General features: G+C 50.2%; 1 protein-coding gene across 1 annotated transcript in view; it reads left to right on the top strand.

The window, feature by feature from the left end:
* TMEM88B (transmembrane protein 88B) overlaps positions 1–20,111 on the top strand; it is a 41,085-nt gene extending 20,974 nt beyond the window's left edge. The window contains exon 2 of the mRNA XM_034753687.1: positions 17,698–20,111. Coding sequence (XP_034609578.1) covers positions 17,698–17,967 — 270 coding nt within the window. The 3' untranslated portion in view covers positions 17,968–20,111. The remainder of the gene's footprint in view (positions 1–17,697) is intronic.
* The last annotated feature ends 231 nt before the right edge of the window (positions 20,112–20,342 follow it).

The raw sequence follows: 20,342 nt of genomic DNA, 5'->3' as shown, positions 1-20,342 counted from the left end.
ATGCTTTAAATAGCAAGGAAGTAAAACCTGGTGGCTAAGGGCATTGGACCATGGCTCATGAGACCTGGATCTGCCTCTGAGCTACTGGGTGACTTCAGGCAAGTCAGTTCCTCTCCCATCCTTTGTCCTGTCTATTTAGCTATAAGCTCTCCGGGCAGGGCCTGTATCTCATGATGGGTATGTACAGAGCCTAGCGCATTGGGGCTTCACTCTTGGTTGGGTCCTGAACATGCAACTGTAATACAAATAATAATAGGAGCTTTGGCTGATTAACAAGCACAGAATTTGACCCTTAGGCCAGGAGGACGTTGAGAAAGGACAAAAGGCTGGTCTGGAATTTGATGCAAAATTCCAAAAGTTTTTGGAAGTTTAGACTTAGTTATGCCTTCCAGCCCTTGGAAATACCGAACAGATCAGGTGCTGGAGAGCTGCAGGAGAAAGAAGAAAGATGGTTGAGAGGGAAGTGGCCTGTACTGGCAGGAGACAGGTGAAGTGGGCTATTATTTATTATTATTTATATTGCCACAGAGCTTAGAAGTACCAGTTATGGAGCAGGACGTCATTGAGGCACTGTACAAATACAGAGCAAAGAGAGGTCCCTTCTCCCATAGACCTGACAATCGAAGAAGAAGAGACAACAGATGGTCACAACACACAGACGGGCAAGTACAAGGGAACAACGAGACAGTGTTGGTCAGTATGACAGGCCGTGGTCTCAGCACACCGGCAGCCTAACCATTGTGAAGCTTTTCGCAGGGATCCTGGAGAAGGAAAGTCTTAAGATGGGTTTTGAAGGAGGGTAACGCATTAATTTTGTGGATGTTTATGGGGCGCTCCAGGGGAGAGGTAGCCTGGGAGAAAGCAAGAAGATGCTTGTTTGAAAATGTAATAATTGAGCGATGGAGGCTGGGGTCATGTCTGATGCGATGGAGAAGGGAGAGGGAAGAAAAGCGAGGGGTCACATGGTCAAAATGTCGGGCTAGGAAAGTTACTTTTGCAACGGCAGCATTCTGAATAGGGCAAGACTGCATTTGTCAGGTGCCACAAGGACGCCTCTTTTTTCTCTTAAAAAAAAAAAAAAGACTATTGAGACCACGAGCACCTGGACAAGAGGTGTAGCTGCGTGGAAGGGCAGGAAAGGCTGTACCTTAGAGACGTTCTGCCGAAAGAATCTGCCAGACTTAGCTATAGCCTAGATGGGAAGACCTAGAGAGGCCTGAGTCAAAGATGATGGGCAGGTTATAGGCATGTTGGTGGTATTGTCCACAGTGAGGAGCAAGGAGGTAGCAGGGAAGACTTGGGTGGGGGGATTAAGAGCTCTATTAGAAAGAGACGGCTGGGATAGCAGGGGAGGGAACATGAACATCAGAAACAGAGAGGCTGAGCTAACGGCTCCGCAGCTGCTATAAATTGACATAGCTCTAATGAAATCCACAGGGCAGAGCCCCAGCTAATGCAAAGTAGCATCACATCAGCTGGGGATCTGGCCCTTTCCTTGTCAATGGCTGAATACCGTCTGTTAATTGATCAAGGTCACTCTTTGACCTGCCATCACAGCCACAAAGACTGAAGGTTTAGTGCCCCTGGGAATTACTGCTGTTCCTGGCCTGTCCCATCTTGGCTTTGGCTTTTGATCCAGCCTAATGGTAATTAGTGTCAATAGTTTTGACCCAAAGGCTTTAAAAGAATCATGAAATGGCTTCAGAGGCTCTCAGCCCCTTTCTTTTATAGAGCGCTGCATGAAGCTAACAACAGGGCACTTGCCGCTGGGAAAGGCTCCCTGCTGTCTGGAGTGAGTGGCATAGAATTGACAGCATCGGGCAGGGGTGAATGAGGAGAGCACATTAGGCGATAGCTTCGCAATCAATGGTTCTCTCTCCCAGTCTCAGAGGCCATGGGCAGAGTACTGCTGGCTTTGGGGGGAAAAGCCACAGAAAGTTATCGGAAACCAAGGTTGTAACAACAAAAAACCCTCCCTACTTTTTCTGTGCTTTAAATTGCAGGATCAAACAGTGGCAAATTAATCTGGTTTAAAAAAAATCAAGGTTAAAAGCCCTCATGAGAAATAAAGATCCGGGCTCGGAAATTAGGAGCGGAGTGGCTGGTTATTGCAGGAAACTAATGAGGGTCAATGTGATACTCACACTGAGGGAAATGACTAGATACATTTCAGAGCAAACTAGATCCTCTGGCAGTGAGCTGACAGCCTGCAGCAAAACGGTCTGGGTCCTGCACTCCTCACCACTGAGGGGACAGATGTGTGCGGCTGGAATGAATGAACCAAACACGGCACGAGCTGGAACCCAGCTGTTGGGAAAGGGGAGGACAAGGGCTGGTGGGAAAAAACAGATTTTTTTAAAAATGGCCTTTTTAAAAAAAAGAACAAAAGTTTTTGCAGAAAATGTGAGTTGCTTTCAACAATTTGGCTTTTTTCATCAAAAAAAGCAAATCATTTTTGAGCTTTAGTTGGCTTTTATGTTCAAAACCCAGAAAGTTTGGGGGTTTCATGGAAAAACTAGAGAATTGCACCCCCACCACCAATTGATAAAAATGCTTATCTTTCTTTGACCAGCTGTAGTTCAGAACCATCCCCTTTGGATTCAGTGGGAGTGGGGTGCTTACCTCTTTTAGGCGCCTTTACAAAACTCAGCCATAATAGTTATCTTGCTTCCATAGCACCTTCCAGCCAATAGACTTGTCTTCTGTTCCTAGCTCTGCTACTGACCTGCATGACCTTGGGCCAATCACTTAGCCTCTCTGGCCTTGTCTGCACTAGGAAAGAAGGGGTGTGGTTTTTAACATGTGTTAGTTAACTCGTGGTAACTAATGTGTTAAAATTAGTGTAGACAAGGCAAGTTGCAATTGTCACTCATTAGCTGGTGGGTATGAATCCCCCTAGTAGTGTAAAGTGCCCTCCTATTGTCTTTGTTATTCAGCCCCTGCACTCCGCAGAAGAGACCAACCCTATCCACAGGCTGGGATGTGCTCGTGTATTTAAAACAACCCTGGGCCACACAGCAGCTTTGTAGAAAACGCTGAGAACCTGGTGCTCCACAAGGCTAGACTAGCTGAGGGCATTATTGGAAGGGTGTCTGTGAATGCACCTTCAAAGGGAATATGGAGACGTGCCTCTAGATGGACTCAGGTGTTCATCAGGGACCATATCATGCCCACCTTATTCAGGGCTTGGTGCACACTCTGAATACCGAGTCTGTGCACTGCGGAGATCCATGGGGGTCTATGCCCCAGGGCACAGAGAACCACCCCCCAAAGGGACCAGGGAAGCCATAGGAGGAATGGTTACTTAGGAAATCTTTGCTACGCTGAAGTCAGACGGGACTGGGGTGGGGGGGGGAGAGAGACTGGGTATGATGCTCCAAAGGGCGGTTGTGCATGTGTGTGTGGTAACATCTTTTTCCTGGCTGGGGCATTGGCAACAGGGATTAAACCTGGGATTTCTGGATCTTAAAGCAGGAATTGCTACTGCCTGAGCTACCAGGTACAACTCTCTTAGGTGAGCCTGTAGCAGGCTCCTCAACTGCTCTGTGGCCCAGCCACCACTAGAGGGGGTGAGGCTTACATTAGTTTTGGTGAAGTGGCCACCAAAACCAAAAGGAACCAATGTAAAGTCCCCACGAGAGCGCACAGTGTGCGTCTCTCCTCCGGAGCACACTGAACTGAACAGAACACAGCCGGTATGCCTGCACTGCAGGTAGGAGATGTGATTCCCAGCCTGGGTAGACAGACGCCTGCTAGTGCTGCTTTAGCTAGAGCGCTTCAAAACAGTAGCGTGGACGTTGTGGCATGGACAGCAGCTTAGGCTAGCCGCTCGAGCTCGGACTCAGGAGATTGGGCGGGCTTGGACTTGGGTGACTAGCCCAAGGTCTCTATTGAGCATAGCAAGAGTGGTGGGAAGTGTAAAGAAAGATGGGTCTCCGGGGGAACTGGGACTATTCAGAGCTTTGGTTCAGTAATGTCTACAAGACGGACTCCAACGCTCTGGCAAGGTGCTGCAGGTGAGCTAGAGCTCCGTCCTTAGCAGCCACGTGTGCACGGAAAGCTTTCTAACCATGCTTGCGGTGGCTGGGGCTTCCGCTGCTAATGCATAAGCCAGATGGGCTTTTGGGTTGCAATGGGATTTTCCCTGCGCCTTTGTTATTCGTTGCTTTATTTCTGCCAGGAAATATTCTGAGCCCGGGCCCTTTCAAGGGAATGACATTTCATCATGCACACACAAACACGTACAAAACCAATGAATTGGCCACTTCGATGAAAGGATGAGAAATGATTGCTGGCGAAGCCCAACCGGGAGCTGCGTGAGCTAAGGGGCCTGTGAAGGGGAACCTGCTTTTCCTTGGGGTCCACGGTCTTTGTTTGGTTGCCCTGCTAATTTCCCTGCTCTTCTGAAGATCTTGCTGGTGTTTTCATACTAAAGCGAAAGGTCCCAGCAATTTTATTTATTGGGCACCAATGCTCACAGTCCTCTGGGGACATAGTAATCACTTCATGGGCATAACAACAGCAGGCAAACAGTCATTTTCCTTCAACACTCAATCCAATGAACTATAAGCTGCAATATTACATAAAGTGTCATGGGGGGGGAAGCAAGGATCTGATTGGTCACTAAACATTCCCCTGGGCAGCCTGGGAAGTGAGAGCAAATATTCTAATTGTTCCCTTCAAAAGCGTGCTTGGTTTTAATGGCTTTTGGTTGAAAGCTTTAATGGCGTAATGCCATTTTATAATAGCAAGATGAGGAGGTAAGAGGCAGAGGGGGCAGCTCGGAGGCAGAGGTCCCTGATGTGTACAAGAGGAACAAGAGTCTGAACGTCAAAAACAAATCGCCATTTCGTTTCACTGCTTATACCAGAATCTAAGAGGTTGACACACGAGTCCACCAAAGTGCTTAAGTACATGTTTGCAACCCCGTTGAACTAGTCTTTCATTAGGGCCGTGGCACTGAATGGATGCTCTGCCATAAACTAGACCAGCAGCCCTGCTGAGTGCTTCTCTTTAGACTTCTAAATGGGTTAGGTTGTCAATTATTAAAGCAGAAACATGGTTAGCCAAGGGTTGAGTATCCTAGGGGATTGACTCATTACACTCGGGCTGCTGGATTCAGCATAGGCTAGTCCTAATACAGACACTAGTTGCAGATCCATCTTTGGGGCTGTTTGGGTTTTTTTCCTGACCTTCTATTCTGGGGAGAGGCAAATTGTTTTAGAAAAAATGCAGAAACCCTGTTGAGTCTTTATGTGATTTTAGGACAGAAGGCGCATGGAGATGAGCCTGTTTGGAGGCTCTGAAATGCTCCAGGAGCCTTTTCTTTTTTCTCTGTTCCATTCTGTTCTACCCTACACAGGCTCTTACACCACGCGTCTCTCATAGGACCCAGGGCCCAGATTAGGCCCCTAACTCCTGTGAGGATCAAAGTCCAAGTGTCTTTTTTCTCCCCATTTCCAATGTTCCTGGCTGCTCCTGCACTTCCGGATGCCATTTGGCCAAGGAGCTAGAAGCATTCCTGAGCAAAGCATTTCCCATGGCATTTCCTCCTGGGACTGGGACTGCAAACCTCAGGGGATCCTCCTACCCCCGCCCCCAGCCTAATACTGCACGTTCATAAAAGCATCCAAACTCGGAGGTGTTTCTCGGAACCCGAATTCTGATCCTTTCGAAGTTCATCCATCACGGGACAAACTCATGTAGCCTGTTGGGAATTAGTTTCTTGTACAGGGCTGGACTTCAGCCGCTCCACTCCAGTACTGAACCGTAGCCAGTGCGTCCGCTGCTGTCCTTCTGTTCCAGGGACGCGAGGCTTTCGGAGAGCAGAGCGTCCTTCATGCCCCAGACCTTAGCAATCCCACACCTGCTTAAGTACTGACCTTTGCCCTCCGATACCAATGTTATATGTCCTAATTAGGCCAGTACGTTTTCTTTTCAGGCCCAGGCTTCGGAAAATTGCCCTTCTTGTGTCAGTGTGTAATGAAGTGCAGGGTGATCTGTTTTCATCCTCCTTCAGCCAGGCTAGCGCTGCAATATTCTTCCTCCACTCGCCTCGTTAGCGTTTTCCTTCTGACAGCATCGGTGGCACCCGCTTGGCATGAGCACTACCAAAGCACTAATCCGTACACGGAGCAGCAGAGGCCAGGCAGAGTGCATAGGGATCAGGAAGCAACGCTGTGCGCAGGACTCGGGGTGCATCTGCGCTGCGGGAGCTGCAGTCCTGGACATCAGGTGTCAAACACGCCAGCTCCTTGGGCCTGCACTGGAAACGGCTCTCCCGCGGCTGCTGATCGACTGGGGAGCGCTGAGAAGCAGCCCACTTTCAGCAGTAGCAGCGCTTGCTGTCACTCATGCGAGGAGCCCAGCCTGTGTGTGAAGGGGTGGGAGCAGGGTGACAGGGCTGCCTTCTCTGACAGCTGGATGGTCAGGAATTTAGGCCGTGGTTGTCAAGGGCTCTTGACAGGCTAAGTCTGGTGGGGGGCAGCGGCCAAGTCCTTTGTGATGCTCCTGGATGAAAAACACAATAGCGGCTAGTAGCATATTGTTGTCCTTTGGCCTGAGCAGTTAGCCAAATTCTAAGGCCTTTGCAGGGTTGTTCCCATTAGGTGGAGAAATCAGTGATATGACTCCGGCCTGGTCTTGGTGCAATTGTGTTGATTTACACAAAGTCCTGCTTCCTTGAATGCAGTAGACACAAATCACAGCAGAAACCCCCAAGTCTGCCACTCCAGTGACCTCTGTGCCTAAGACGCTCTGTCTCGGCTTCTTCTCCATGTCACACTCACAACAGCTCCTCTTCACGTTTTGCCTCTAACACACAACCTGCAACCGATACCCGAGCCCCGGTGTTTGCAAATCGACCTGGGCTAGCACTGGCCTTGCCGTGCGGCTCTGTGCTTTGGGTGGCTACCATCATTGTCTGCAGCTGGTTTTGCTGCATAAATTGTGCCTTCTGCTGAGATTTTAAAAGTATTTGTCCCCCCGCGTTGGCTTTGTGTTCTTTGGGTCTCAGACAGGTGCTGTTAACACCTTTCAGCGTAGCAATAGGTAAGGGACAGATTTGGGCACCCTTACTCATGCAGAGCAGTGCACATAACTCCTTACTTATTCAAGTAACGCTACAGAAATCCTTCTGGAGTAAGGCATGAGTGAAGGGATCCGGATCGGGCCTTATATATGCCCCTTGCACAGCAGCGGGTGGCTTCATTCAGGGACGCAGGTGAGGCTTGGTGAGGGAGTCCTGAAATCCAGGTCAGTGTCCATCGCCCTGTAGCCAACCAGTCACTGCGGGGGTATAATAACGTGAGCTGCAAAACCCCAGGACCTGTGTGAGGCCGAGGTCACATTAGATGATCACAAAGGTCCTTTTTGACCATCTTAGCAATGAATCTACGCAGTGGATAAAAATAAATAACCACCCCCAACAACCCGGCACATACCACCCAGCTCCTAGCTTTACTCCTCCTCACACCCAAAGGCCCTGACACCCCCAGGCGGTGCTGGCACGTGGCTTTATTGCTGCTGCTGTCGTAGTCTGAGGAGAGTCTGGAGTGGGAGTGGATGTCAGGGGCATCGCACACGGAAACCCCTGCTTAGGAAAGGGGGGAAATGACTTTGGGATTTCTTTGACGTGGCCGTCAAAGCCCCTGTCCTCGCCGCAGGCCCCCAGGCTCAGCTCTAGGGGGACTGTTAAACCTTAATCTGCTTCCCCACAGGCGGCTCCAGCCTTGCCTCTGCTCAGATCTGGTGTGAGTAGATGGAGCAGGGTTCCCTGGCAAGAGGGAGAGGGAGCGGCCCAGGGCTTCTGCTCTTTCTAGCCTGCTTTCTGGAGAGCTCGAGCTGGGCCTGAGTAATGGGTCGTGCCCCAGGAGTGAGTCAGAGACTGGCTGTGACCCAGAGTCACAACTCCTGCCCTGCTCCCTGCTTGCTCCGGGGGTCAGAGTGGGGTTACCAACTCTCTCCTGGCTCCCACTCGGCTTGTTAAGCATTGACATCTGCCCTCTGATAAGGCTTTTAGTCCAGTTATGGGTGAACTTAATGAGAGATGAAAGCACGAGATGTGGACCATTACAGGGGGCAAGCACTATTCAAACGTCACTGCACCCACAGCCTTCCCAGTGTGCTACAGTAGTGACCACTGAGCTGCAGCACGGCCTAGTTTTTCTGTGCCACCCCCTCACATAGCCCTGCTGACACCCCTCAGTCCTGACCTCCACCCCCCACTAATCCAGCCCTGCGCTCCCCACAAACAGCCCTACCGNTCAGTCCTGACCTGCACCCCCCACTAATCCAGCCCTGCGCTCCCCACAAACAGCCCTACTGATGCCCCTCAGTCCTGACCTCCACCCCCCACTAATCCAGCCCTGTGCTCCCCACAAACGGCCCTGCCAGCTCTCCATGTGTGACAGCGCGCAAAGGTGCCCAGACCTTCGTATGGTCACACTCAGAGCCTTTCCCTCTGCACCGCAGGGCAAGTAGCTCCTGAGCTGGTGAGCTCATGTGGGTAGGGGTGCAGGCTGAGCTGCGACCCGCCCCCTACTCACCCACTTTGCAGCCGGGTGATAGCAAAGGTGTGGGTCAAGCCTGGCCTTCGCTGCCATTCCCACAATTCCCTGCACACATCCCTGTGAACCTACATCTAAACTTCTCACTCGCCCTCCATGCACTGGAAGCTACCTCAAAGACTAGGCTGGAAACATCAGGACTGTTCCCCGTATTGTGATCCACAAGGCAGGATTTGAATCCAGGTCACCAGCAGTGAAGGAGTGGGGCACTGACCGACTCTGCTGTTCAGACCCTAGATCTCAGCAATAGGGAATCACTGAGCTACAATAAAAAGTATCGAGGAAGCATAGTCTATATCTTTCCCTGTTTCTTCTGCAGAGGGAATTAATACAGAGACATTAAAAGGCAATTCCTATTAGACCTACAGACCCTAAGATGAATGAGCTGAAAATATTCTGCAGTAGGAGTCAGAGAATGATCATTTGCATATTCATCACTTACATTCAAATAGGATAATCAGACTGTACTTGGGCTGTGAAGCAAGTACATTACACTAGCTGATGAGGGAGATGAGAGAAGAGTTCAAAAAAAAACTGAGAGGAAAATTGCGGAGGAGGCCTGTCTAACGGGGATACTATTATATCCTCCAGCTAGGCGGGAGAAGCCGCTGGGGTCAGCTGTTCTCACCAAGTAAGAGTCATTGCCCATTCATGTCAGTGGCAATATTGCACATTTCCAGCACTCCTTCTGCCCCTCATGAGAGCGACGCTCTTTGAAATGCTGCTGCAGTGCTGGGGGGATTATGCTGAAGTTTTGTTGTGGGTCTGGCTTGGTCTCTCGGCCTGTTTTCCTAGCGGAGATCACGTATGTGTGGGAAGGGCTAAGGAGGCCCAGTCGGATGTGACTGTAGTTCCCAGCGCTGCAATTTTGTTCAATTTCACACGGTTAAGGAGACTTGAGGTAGGTCAATGATTTGCATGCAAGACCTTCATGTAGCTCTCGGTCCGCAGCACATGCTCTTGGTGCCTTATTGGTGGCACTTTTTCAGCCATGACGTGTCACGAAAGACTCCAGGACACTTTGTTTTGGCAAGACAAGGGGTGTTAGTCCCATGTGTCTCAATTACCATAGGGTTGGGTGATCTTTTAGAACCCCAGATAGATAGTCTTGAGCAAATTCCATGCTGGGTGATTCCATTCTGCTCATCCCCCGACCGTTCCAATTTGATACAATGTCCTTCTTTGCTTCCTATCCTAAATGGCTGTGTAACATGCCAGCTCACTTTCTGAACAGCTTCCACAGTCCACTCCAGCGGTAGCTCCTATTTCTGCTTGACAAGCGTTTTTTGCATCATTTGGCAGGAAAAGCACAATGTGAATGTGCCAAAACCTCCATCATCCCCACCACTGGCCTGGCGAATAGTATCTGATTAACATGCTATTGTTTTTTATTGAAGAATATAAAGTACCAGCATGCTCCTCATTTGTAGCAGGCCGCCTATCGTGGGGTGTATTTAATCTCCAGGCTGCCAGATGAGCCTGTTTTATTGCCAAAAGTATATAACACTTGTCAGATTACAGGTTTAATTAGACCATTATGTCCATGTCCCTCACTTATAATTCTGCAGACCTGTCTACTGCTTCGGTAAACACATATTTTTGCCGTCTGACAGTTTGGGTCATTTTACAAGGCCCTTGTGAAAGGAGGTTGGTTGGATGGAGGGGTGGGTAAGAAGGGATCTCAGTCCAGCTCCTGGGGGAGAAGCTTCCAGGGTTTCCCACAGCACAGCCAGTTCCCATGTAGCGGGAAGTGGGCAATGTCACTTAGCGCCTGATCCAAACTCCTCTGCAGGCAACAGAAAGACGCCTCCTTGGTTTAGTAGTACAGCATTATAGAATCACAGAAATGTAGGGCTGGAAGAGACCCCAAGAAGTCATCAAGTCCAGCCCCCGGTGCTGTGACAGGACCAAGTAAACCTCGACCATCCCTGACGGGTTTGTCCAGCCTGTTCTTAAAAACCTCCAGAAATAACCAGGAATAATCAGGAATAAACCGAAGATCTCACGTTCTAGGGCTCTCTGTTTAGCATCAACCATGAGAACTACCGTCACTTGGCAGGGTCGGGGTGGGAGGAGAGGGCTAAGCACAGAAATATTTCATCCTGAAAAGAAAACTGACATGCCTACGGCCTTAACAAAGTAATAACCACTGGTTTAGGTGCCCTCTCTCCCATCACATATGCTTATTCCACCCCCGCTCATGTACACATTAGGAACTGAGTCAGACTTTAATCAAAATGACATGAAGCCACACAGTTTGTTCACAGCCCAACACTACAAAACAAACCCTAGTTCTGGTGTCTAATGACACGAGAGACAAAGAAATAAAATAGCGTAAGAGAGACGCAGATTTAGGACTCAGATGTGACAAAGGCAGCCCCTCTGCGTGGCAGGCACTGAACAGCGAGTGGGAAGGTGGGAAGAACTGACATTTTCACAGAAAGTTCTGCTTGAGCTGCCTGAACCCAAAGAGCTCTTCAGGATGTCTTTGCTGCTGAGTTCACTTGGGTCATTGGTGCTCAGGTGTGAGCACTGGAGGTGGCTAAGACCAGTGGAGAACAGTTACACCACAAAGTCAGACTTGAGGTTGTCCAATTGACTGCATCCACATTGGGGTGACAATCAATAGTGTGAGGCACTTTAGACCTCCTGGCTCCGTAGTCCACGGTTCCTAGTGCTGCCCTGGAAGAATTCCACCCTGTCCAGCTCCTCACAGAGTGGGCACAGTCTCGGGGCATTACCAGACTAGGCATTGTGGTCCATGGTCTGCCAGTATAGATTCTTTAGAGGTTAATTTTCTCCTCACACTAACATCCCATCCAGTGGGTCCCTTCCTCTGTCAGCTTCTTGGAGACGGCCTCATAGCATTATAGATTTGGGGTCCTGGTCCCAAAATCTGAGGTTTTACTGACCTCGCCGCAAAGATCATTCAGCACCCTAGTTACAGCTTCAAGCCAGCTGGCAGCATGCTGGGAGGATGGTGCCCCAGATGCCTTCTGTTCACCACCAGTTGTACCAGTGCTAGAAACGTTGCACGTACAGCAGAGCACATGTGAATGTGGGGTGCAAAGGGAGGGATAGCTCAGTGGTTTGAGCATTGGCCTGCTAAACCCAGGTTGTGAGTTCAATCCTTGAGGGGGCCATTTCGGGATCTGGGGCAAAAATCTGTCTGGGGATTGGCCCTGCTTTGAGCAGGGGGTTGGACTAGATGACCTCCTGAGGTTCCTTCCAACCCTGATATTCTATGATTCTATGAACCAGACTTTGGGAACTGGCAGGTGACTTCTGGTTGAATGGGAGGCAAAGAGTAAGTAGATGGCAAAGTAGTAAGTAGAGTAAGTAAGTTCCCAGATGGAATTGTGGGAAAGAGGACTGTCAGCACTCAAGTGGCTTACGTCTGCATCCACATTGCAGAGTTGTTGGGTTACCAGGTCAAGCGTTGGTAGCACTCAGGTGTTAGCCTCTACCCGGACAAACCAGTGAGTGAGAGGTTTTGGGGTGTAGACGGGAATCAGGGTAGGGCCAACAGTAAGAACCCGAGTTAACCTTGCAGTGAAAACAAGTTCTTAGAACACATTATCAGATCAGAATGCAAACTTTACAGCTGGCTTGTGTCTGTAAAGGGCTGAACCAAAACCAGGGATTGGAATACATTATTGTCATCTTGTTTGCATTGCGATAGCATCTAGAGACCCTAGGCAGATACCACGTCCCCATTGTGGGAGGTGCCATACCCACGTACAAGGAAAACATGGTCTTTGCTCCAAAGATCTCACAGTTAAGTAGGGCTCAAATTCCTTGACAGCTCAGACTCAGGCCAGGTCTGCGCTAAAAAGTAAGTTTGCCCCAGCAACGTTGCTCAGGGGTGGGAAAAATCCACATCTCTGAGCAACGTAGGTAAGCCGGCCTAACCCCCAGTGTAGATTCTGTCCACCAAGCGCTGCCTCTCCCGTCGCTGTAGTGAGCGTGTGCACTGTTGCGGTTTAAGTGTAGACATAACCACAGAGCCAAACTATGCAGCCCAGACCCATCCAGTTTGCAGGCACTTATGACGGTGGGGTTATTACCAGAAATATTTGCCTATTGTCTTATGTGGTTTGTCTGGCACTGGCTCATGCAAATAGACTTTTACTGTTAAACATCCCGCAGTCGGGATTTCAAGCTAGCTGGACCCCAGCCACACTACTACAGAATACAGATGGAGAGGAGAGCTACCTAACTTGCAGGCTACAGTACAAATGCATTGATATCTTTCAAGGTCTCTCCCCTTAAAAGGAAGGGGGCAGGGGGCCTCTGCATCTGATCTATTGCATGTGCCATGTACTGAGAACCCCTTTTCTTTGTGCTAAAGGAAAAAGGCCCAGTAGGAAGGCAGACAACGCAGCAAGTTGCCCTCTGCTGAGAACCTGGCATGAACCTTTCTCTGCTTGAAGAGATTTTATTCCAACGTCAAAACAATGAGGTTACAAAGTTGGACAAGATCATTTGCCTTTTAGCAGCTGGATCCATAGGGGAGCACGGGGGGAATCCAAAGCTGGTGAAATTTGGGAAGAAGGATATTGAATGAGGTTTTTATAAACACTTCTGGTTTACATGTGGTGGTGGGAAGCTGCCTACTTCTAAATAACTTTTTTGGCTGCCCTAGGAGGTTTTCAGAGGCTTGCTGTTTGCATTTTGCTTCTCCTCATTATGGCTAAAGCTGCCTGAATTGTGCAGTTTAGATTGATTCCAAAGCTATGAACTGGACAAAAAAATAAGTACACTTCTTAGTTCTTAACATAAGGTTTTATTCTTAATAAACATGCGAGGTTTGTTGGTGAAATCGACAAATTTCTGACAATCAACGTATCATAAAAGATTCCAAGTTTTAACCCCGTGAAGCAACCAGGTGAAGGCTGGTTAATAATGATCAGAGACAGGCAGAACCAGAGGTGGCTTTGGCCTAGGTTTTGCAAAACCTTACTGGTGGGAGTTTGGTGTTGGCAAAATCAAAAGCAAGGTAGTTTGGATTTGTTCCTGTTTTTTCCAGACACCCACAGCTCATTGGGTTTGGATAAATGGCTCCAGTTTTGTCCCCGTTCTCACAACTTTAGGGACATGGGAGGGCACTTGCCATGGTGGGAAAAACATAGTGGGCAATTCTGTTCTGGTATAAATGGTTTCAATTCCATTAAGAACAGTGCTCTCCACTGACTCTGTTTACACCTGTTGTCTACTCTGTAATGCATTCTCTGACTGGTTATTCCAGGCCAGAACTTTGGGAGAGCCTGTGTGTTGACTGTGTTAGTCAGTCTGGGAGCTAAGGAGCCCAAGAGAACCACGGGGGCCATCAATATCCCGCAGCCCCAATCGCCTTTCTATTCCCCATCACCAAATTCTGTTTTTTCTCTAGCCCAAGAGATACTCTAAAGCCTTGTCAGCCCAGGGCTGAATGGGGTCAGTGTGAAATTAAATGCAAAGGCCCTGAAGGAGGAATGCGGACCTAGAGGGAAGGTGTGAAAACTGCATCAAAGGCAGCTGGCAGAAAACCAGCCGTCTGGTGAAACAGTTCAGAGCGCTTGACCTTTTTGAGAGACGGCTTCATTTGGCTAGATCAGCTTGGGTTGAGTTTTAATTTCTTGCTTGGCTGGGTTTAAGATCTTTCTTGCGGCCAGTTGCTTTCGAGCTGGGATGGGGAGCTTTCATTTGCTTCCATCACCAGTAATTAATTGACCTTGACATCAACCCCATCAGCTATTCTCAGAAAACATCCTTACCTCCTATTAATTCTGCATTAATTATACAAGAGAATTGCCAGCCGGGGGGGGGAGGCAGGGGCGAGATTAAAAACATAAAATCAGCCATTCAGCTTAGTGCCTCGGGGAGGAGGGGAGAAAGGAGAGAGAACCATTTTGAAATGGCATGACCTTGAAAATGAGCTCTCAGCTAGGAGAGTGATTGAAAGAGGTCAATGCTGCAGAGGTTGAAACAAAAGGGTCTGCACCAAAGAACACTTTTCGGACAAAACCCGCAGGTTGTAACTGGCCAGTCAAAACTTCCTCCAGATTGAAACCTCGCTCGTTCTGGGAGCTTTGGAAAATGCTTTTGCTGGGTTTGGATTGCATGGGCTGTTTCTTCCAAAGGTGTTGTGTTTGGCTCAGTTTAGGGGCATGAGTGGCAGCACCGTTCCGACTGGCTGCAGCACAGGCAAGGAACGGAGGGATTTGTTCGGCTGCAATTCCACTTCCAGTGCAGGTATTACTTGGCGCTGATGTTGGACTTTGCATTTTCCAAGTTCTTTGAGTTAGTAAGTGCCAAGACGCCCTTGTGAGCTAGGGAAGTGAGTGAGCACGAATGGCAATGCAGCAGGGATGAATTGCACCAACTGTGGGATAGCAACAATGTATACAAAAATCTGATAAAGATGAGCCCGCCTCTCCCGTGTAACTACTTGCTGAAATAATGCTAGAGAGAGAAGGCCACAGAAAGGCTCTCTGTATCTCTCTCTCTATTTCTCCTTCCTATACCTCTCTGTGGGATCTAACAGCGCCTTCTTACAGATGTATGAGTTATAAAGAAATGTCCATTGGCTAAATATGTATGTGCCATGCATTAATTATGCCTAGTTGAAACCATCCAGGCTGGAGGGTGTCATGTTTTTTTACATACAAATGGTAATCAGGTAGGTCCAGACCCAAAGGGACTTTTGTTTTAGATTAAAGAAAAATGACAACAAAAATTAGCCATAATAAAGTCTCCATGAGAGAGAGCACAGTATGTGTGTTCCCTCCGTAACAGGGTGCAGCAGCTCTGAGAACAAAATGGCTGCTCTTTCTGCTCATAAGCAGAGCAACGTCCCCTTTGGGGCGGTGTGAGTTAGGTTTTATAGAAGCGTCTTTGTGCAGACCTTAAATGTTGGGTCTCCTATGATTTGACAGCCTCCCTGTGAAATCATAAACCTAGCCCACAAACTGAGCCCAAGTCGCGTGATGAGACAGCAAGGACTGGAACATTAAGCTCCCCCATTAAACTCAGCGGTGCCTGGACCATTAGCTTGGAAGGCCTCGAGTTCCAGTTCGTAAGCAAAGTGAATTGCTTCCAGCTGAGAGAATATCCCTGTATCCCTTTGTGAGTACGTCCGTCAGATCAGAAGAGAAAGCCAGGGGTGGAGAACACAGTCTTTTCTGCCTTTGAACGGGTGCAGGGGGGAGCCGTGCCCTGGCAGGGCAGAAGCAACTTGGCGAGCACGTTCCTTCTGTCTTTGGGCTAATGCTTTTCAGAGCCTTTCCTTTACTTATAGGTTGCCTTTTACGCCGCGGGGAGCCAATAAGGATTGTTTAAAACCAGATGGGTTGTGTTTGCTGTGGGGACACTGAGAAAGAAAGGGAAGCCTTGTAAAAGGGAAAGAGACGGGGGAAACTGCTATCGTCCACTCATGCAGAGTGTATGGGTAGCTGCACTTGGAACGCCTGTTCTTTTTATTAGTGTTATAATGGTGCTTAGAGCCTTTAGCTGAGATGGACATTCCATTGTATGAGGCACCATACAAATACACGGTGAGAGACAGTCCTTGCCCTGAAGATCTTAGAAGGTGCTGAACAGGAGAAAGGGATCTGATATATGAGCAGAAGATTGAAAGCTAGGATAGCACTGATGTGTGCAGGCAGGGTGTGCCAGGGCTGAGAACTCAACTGATGGCTTGGCTGGGGGTCTCAGACCATTGCCTTAACCACAAGCCCATCTATTTCCCCCATCCTCTTTGTCTGTCATTAGAAGCTAAGTCTAGCTGTATTTTCTTTATTTTTCTATCATTGTTAATGTGCTTTTGCAGCCCGCCTCACTGTAGCACCAGGGATCTTTGTATCCCAAAACTAGCAAATACAAAAGTATATTATTAGGGGTGAGTCAATAAAATGAACATTTCCTGCTCCATTATCTGAATGCAACGCCCTGGCCTTGTAATGATGGTTGATTAACTAAACGCCTGATTAAAGAGTTTCTGTGAGGCAGCCTGGAAATCGCCAGGCCTGGCTCGGAAGAGAGGAAGGCTGCTTTTGGGGCTTAGGCGCTGGATGGGGACCCAGGAGGAATTCAGTTACTGGTCTGTGGGACCTTGGGCAAGTCCCTTCATCTGTGTCTTCACTGCAGAATTGGCCCAGGTGATCAGCACCCAGGTTAGCCTCGCCTGGGGATGAGCAGCCACACTGCAAAGCCCTGCTGTGCTACTGTGTCCTCCCTTGTGCTCCACTCACCCATGTGTGTCGCTAGGACTTCTGGGGGCATATATCCCATGGGTCTCTGGGCTGCAGTAAGCTGAGCCCCTCTAGGATTCTCTCCCAGTAAATTGCTGAAGAACTTGTTTGCCCTTCCGGACCCACGGTGGGATTGTGGGAAGGCACTGGAGGACTATCAGCACTGGAGTGGGTTAGCCTCTGTCCATAATGTGGCACTTGACCTCTAGCCTAGCTGGGCCAGCTAGCTTGGGATGAATGCACCACAATGTTCAGGAGAAAGCGCTGTGTGTGTGTGGATAGGAGCAGGCTTAGGGACAACGCCCAGGCTAACTTGCAACGAGGACACACCTTGGGTCTCAGCTCCCTTCTGGGAACAGAGCTAACTGTACTTCCTTTAGCTATCTAGACTGTGAGGTCTTTGGGGCAGGGATTTTTATTCTGTGTCTACTTAGCACAATGGAACCCTGACCTTGGCCGGGCCTCTTGGAGCCATTACAAATAGTAACAGGATTCTGTTGGAATCTGATGGGCTTTTTGCAGGGAGCATTTTGCCCCTAATACATGCAGGTCATAGAGCCCTGATCTCCTGGTTCCCAGCCCTGTGCTTTTCCACCCCTTCAGTTGTGGTATTATTCAGCTTTGGGGCACGGTGCTTGTTTCTGAAGCGCTTTCGTGGATCGTGCTGTCCTGAGGGCCCAACTAAATCATCCCAGCCAGGGCTTTGTCAAGCCGGGCTTTAAAAACCTCTAAGGAAGGAGATTCCACCACCTCCCTAGGTAACCCATTCCAGTGCTTCACCACCCTCCTAGTGAAATAGTTTTCCCTAATATCTGGCACATGAGCGTGATGGCGCTAAGGAAGCCTGTCTCCTGCCCCAGGTCTCTAACCCGCTTTGCCTTTTCTCCTGTCTCCTGCAGGTGCTGCACTCCTCCGCCTACTACTGCAAAACCATCCTGGACGACAACAGCTCCTCTGCCCTCATCATCCTTGGCTTCGTCATCATGTCCCCGCTCATCGTGGTGGCCATGGCCGTCTACTGCAGCCTGGCGCGGCGCCTCCGCCTCTTCCAATGCTTCCAGCCCTACGCTCGGGCCATCTACAAAGGGGTGAAGTGGCGCTGGTATGAGGAGGGAGGGCTGTGCAGCTGTACCAAGGAGTGGAGCACTCAAGTAAAGGCCTGGGTATGAGCTCGCTGCACCAGCTCCACCAGCCCCATCCCCCCAATACATCCCCCTTGGCACCTGCAAAGTCACCATCTGGCATCCTGGTAGGCATAGGCTCTCAGGGTCCTTCGGGATAGAGGAATGAGCTGGGTCTGGAATGAACCCCTCTCCTGTAGCGGTACCTAAGTCTGTAACCCTCAGCAGGTTCTCCCCATTGTGATGGAAAGGCACCAAAGCATATGGACAAAAGTGTGTCAAAGGGGCTCGCCCTCCTGCTACTTACGCAGGGCCAATCACATCCCTGCTGGTACAGAAGAGACAGGACTCACTGACTTAGAAATGGGGATGCTTCACTGAGGCTGCTGGACACAGACAGGCCCTGTGGTTCTCCCTGGCTCCCAACTTTGTGCGGCTTGGCATCAGAACATGGGATCTCCTTACGTCCTGGACTAGACTGCGCAGTGATGGAAGGGGCTGCTGGCGGCGCTACAGGCACCAGGGAAAAGTAGCCGTGTGGTTAAAAAGCTGCATCCTTTGTCCCAGAGAAGTGGCCCCCTGTAAAATACACATTCAGCCAGGAGGGGGTCCATTGTGGCCCCCCCGCCTAGAATCCTATTGTGGCTGCACGGGTCTCTGGCCCCGCAAATGCACCTGTGAGTCTGGGCCTATACGACACTCAGGAGTTGTCACCTTGTTGCACTGTGACTATGTCCGTCCCGCTGTGCACAGCTGCTCTCGTAGCAGGTTATAATGGTGACTGTGTTCCTTTTGTGATTAGTGGGGACCGGGTGGCTTGGGGAATCTCAACCGGGCTGTGGGTACCTTCCCCACAGGGTGCTGGCCTGAACCCTGCCTGCTTTGATGCTGGTTATTGAAATCTGATGGCCATGCAATGGCCTGCTAGACATTGGGTATTGTCCAGTGAAGTGTTTCCCAGACAGTGAGTCCCAACCCGCCACTAGATGAGTTATGGACCTGGTGCAGAGGGAGGGCTGGGGGGTGGGGAGGTGGAAAGCAAGCCCACCTCACACTCACCCCGCAGTGCCTGGGACTGGCTCCCTGCTCTGGGCATTGATGGCGGGGCAGCTGGGTCAAACCTGAGTGGCGCTGCGATCTGGCGGATAGGGATGCAGTGCCCGGAGCAGGGAGCTGGGCCCAGCCCTGCAGGGTAGCAGCCGTTGCTGCAGGGTGAGGGCAGGCAGGGCTCACTCTCCGCCCCCCACCAGCCTGGGGCCTCCCCTCCGCATCCGGCCGGGATTCAGTTTGGGAGACTGAGGGACAGGGGTTGCTGCGGGTGATCTGTGCCCCCTTGGGGGAGAGGGGGGAGACAGCGGCAGTGGAGGAGGACCCTGGCCTGTGATTTTGGGCCCCTCCCATGAATCTGGGCCTTTTGTAAACATAATGGTGGGTCTGAAAAACAGACAAAATGCAGTTGGCGGGTCACTGTAGTAAAACGTTTGGGAACCACTTGTCTAGTGGACAGGGCTTGGCAGTCAAAAGCCACTCCGGCAGCTGGCACTCGCTGACCCATCTCGTGCCCGGTCTCCACAGACAGCCAGGCCAAGGGTTGAATGGGCCACAGAGACGACATTCCCCGCCCCAGCGCAGAGCTGAAGCACATCTGCAGGGCAGTGCAAGGGACGCGGCCCTCACTGCTAGCCAGGATGCACCTATAGACACAAGGGGTTTCATTCTTCAGGGCTCTCCGGCCAGCACCTTTCTCCGGTAGTTTGGAGGAGTTTGGATCTCTTGCTTCGATAGGTTTAGATTGTGTGGCTCCCTCCCCCAGAAACAGTCTGGGTTCCCATCCTCACCCGGCACCGTAGAACTCACACAGGGCCTGCTCCGTTGCCCAGCAACGTCAATGAGAGTCTCTCCCTTGACTTCAGCTGGCTTTGGACCAGGCCTGAGGAGGGCCTTTCCGAGCTGGATGCCATTGACCACTGGAAGCTGTGTATCCCCAGTCGCCGTTGTTCTTCTGTCCACTGTAACCGCTTCAATTGCTGATGTGTAAATAAACCCCATGCTGGGGACTCCGCCATGGGGGCCGCTCTGCATTTGCTGTCTGAGCACTGGCGGTCCACCCTGTTCATGTGTGATGCCCATTGTAATGTGACCGGGCCATTGGAGCCCCTCGCTGTATATTAAAGACTAATTTGTGTATTTTCCCTGGGGTTTGGTTTTCATTCTAAGGGCGTAAGGCCCTGGGGCCATCACTGCAAATGACATGGGAGCAAAGTGACCATGGGAAGCTGAGGGGGGTGGCAGCTGAACACTGGACAGCAGGAGAATGGCTCGGGGCCAGGAACAACTGTCAGGTGAAGAGCGATCGCTGACTATCTTAGGAGACGAATAAGAGGGGACATGATCAAAGTATTGTTGTGAGAGCTACGTGGAGG

Source organism: Trachemys scripta, chromosome 19, assembly GCF_013100865.1.
Source record: "Trachemys scripta elegans isolate TJP31775 chromosome 19, CAS_Tse_1.0, whole genome shotgun sequence".
Classification (NCBI taxonomy): Eukaryota; Metazoa; Chordata; order Testudines; family Emydidae; genus Trachemys; species Trachemys scripta.
The sequence above is the reverse complement of the archived record's forward strand: the minus strand, read 5'-3'. Positions and strand labels throughout refer to the sequence as shown.